Source organism: Etheostoma cragini, unplaced genomic scaffold (genome assembly GCF_013103735.1).
Source record: "Etheostoma cragini isolate CJK2018 unplaced genomic scaffold, CSU_Ecrag_1.0 ScbMSFa_4590, whole genome shotgun sequence".
In the NCBI taxonomy this organism is placed as follows: Eukaryota; Metazoa; Chordata; class Actinopteri; order Perciformes; family Percidae; genus Etheostoma; species Etheostoma cragini.
In genome coordinates, this window is record NW_023268978.1 from 1 (window position 1) to 1,046 (window position 1,046).

At 46.1% G+C, this 1,046-nt stretch overlaps 1 protein-coding gene across 2 annotated transcripts; it reads left to right on the forward strand.

Moving 5' to 3' along the window:
- Positions 1 to 21: 21 nt before the first annotated feature.
- On the forward strand, positions 22 to 999 carry LOC117941185 (REST corepressor 1-like). 2 transcript variants are annotated; one of them, XM_034866275.1, is made up of 4 exons: positions 22 to 80; positions 177 to 229; positions 393 to 554; positions 832 to 999. In XM_034866275.1, the coding sequence occupies exons 2-4, from the start codon at positions 221 to 223 to the stop codon at positions 949 to 951; spliced, it is 291 nt and encodes a 96-aa protein (XP_034722166.1). In that variant the 5' UTR covers positions 22 to 80; positions 177 to 220; the 3' UTR covers positions 952 to 999. The 2 variants fall into 2 exon arrangements, with proteins under 2 accessions (XP_034722166.1, XP_034722165.1); XM_034866274.1 differs by lacking the exon at positions 22 to 80 and adding an exon at positions 116 to 136.
- The last annotated feature ends 47 nt before the right edge of the window (positions 1,000 to 1,046 follow it).

The following is a 1,046-nucleotide window of genomic DNA, read 5'->3' on the forward strand; positions in this document are numbered from 1 at the left end:
GCAGCTGTCTGAATCAGACTCAGTGTAAGAAACATCACGTTTAACAGATAACACCAGCAGCTGTCTGAATCAGACTCAATGTAAGAAACATCACGTTTAACAGATAACACCAGCAGCTCTATGAACCAGACTCAGTGTAAGAAAGAGCAGATTTAACAGATCGTTTTGTGTTGTAGTGGACGAGTACATCGCCCTCGCCAAAGAGAAACACGGCTACAACATGGAGCAGGTGAGTCATATTACCTGACGCAGAGTATAACTTAGAGGATAACTAGAACTCAATCAAACTACTAAGAGTGTGTCTGTCTCTGTGTATGTTTGTCTCTGTGTGTATGTGTCTCTCTCTCTCTTCCTGTCTCCCTCTCCCTGTCTGTCTCCCTGTCTGTCTTCAGGCTCTGGGGATGCTCTTCTGGCATAAACACAACATAGAGAAGTCTCTGGCCGACCTGCCCAACTTCACCCCGTTCCCAGATGAGTGGACGGTGGAGGACCGCGTCCTGTTTGAACAGGCCTTCAGCTTCCACGGCAAGAGCTTCCACCGCATCCAGCAGATGGTGCGTTACCATGGAAACACCTCATCGGCTCAGTGTTTGGCTGCTGCTCGTTAGCCAACGCTAGCTTTCCAATTTCAAATGCAGATAGATATCTATCTATAGATAGATATCTATCTGTAGGTATATCTATCTATAGATAGATATCTGTAGATAGATATCTGTACATATGTTGTCTACAGATAGATATATCTACAGATATAAACCGTGAGGAAGAAAACTATTTGATTTCCTGCTACGTGTGTCTCTGTGTCGCTAACGCATGTCTCTGCTGGTCCAGCTACCTGATAAGTCGATGGCCAGTCTGGTTCGGTTCTACTACTCGTGGAAGAAGAGTCGCAGTAAAACGAGTCTTATGGACCGGCACACCCGAAAACACAAGAGAGAGAGAGACAGGTGAGCTGCAACTCTACAGGTAGAGAGAGAGAGACAGGTGAGCTAGAACTCTACAGGTAGAGAGAGAGAGACAGGTGAGCTGCAACTCTACAGGTAGAG

What these genes read in the sequence shown, in the direction of transcription:
- LOC117941185 (XM_034866274.1), top strand. An exon ending in ACGGCTACAACATGGAGCAG is followed by an intron (nt 230 to 392) that starts GTGAGTCATATT and finishes GTCTGTCTTCAG; the next exon opens with GCTCTGGGGATGCTCTTCTG. An exon ending in TCCACCGCATCCAGCAGATG is followed by an intron (nt 555 to 831) that starts GTGCGTTACCAT and finishes CTGCTGGTCCAG; the next exon opens with CTACCTGATAAGTCGATGGC.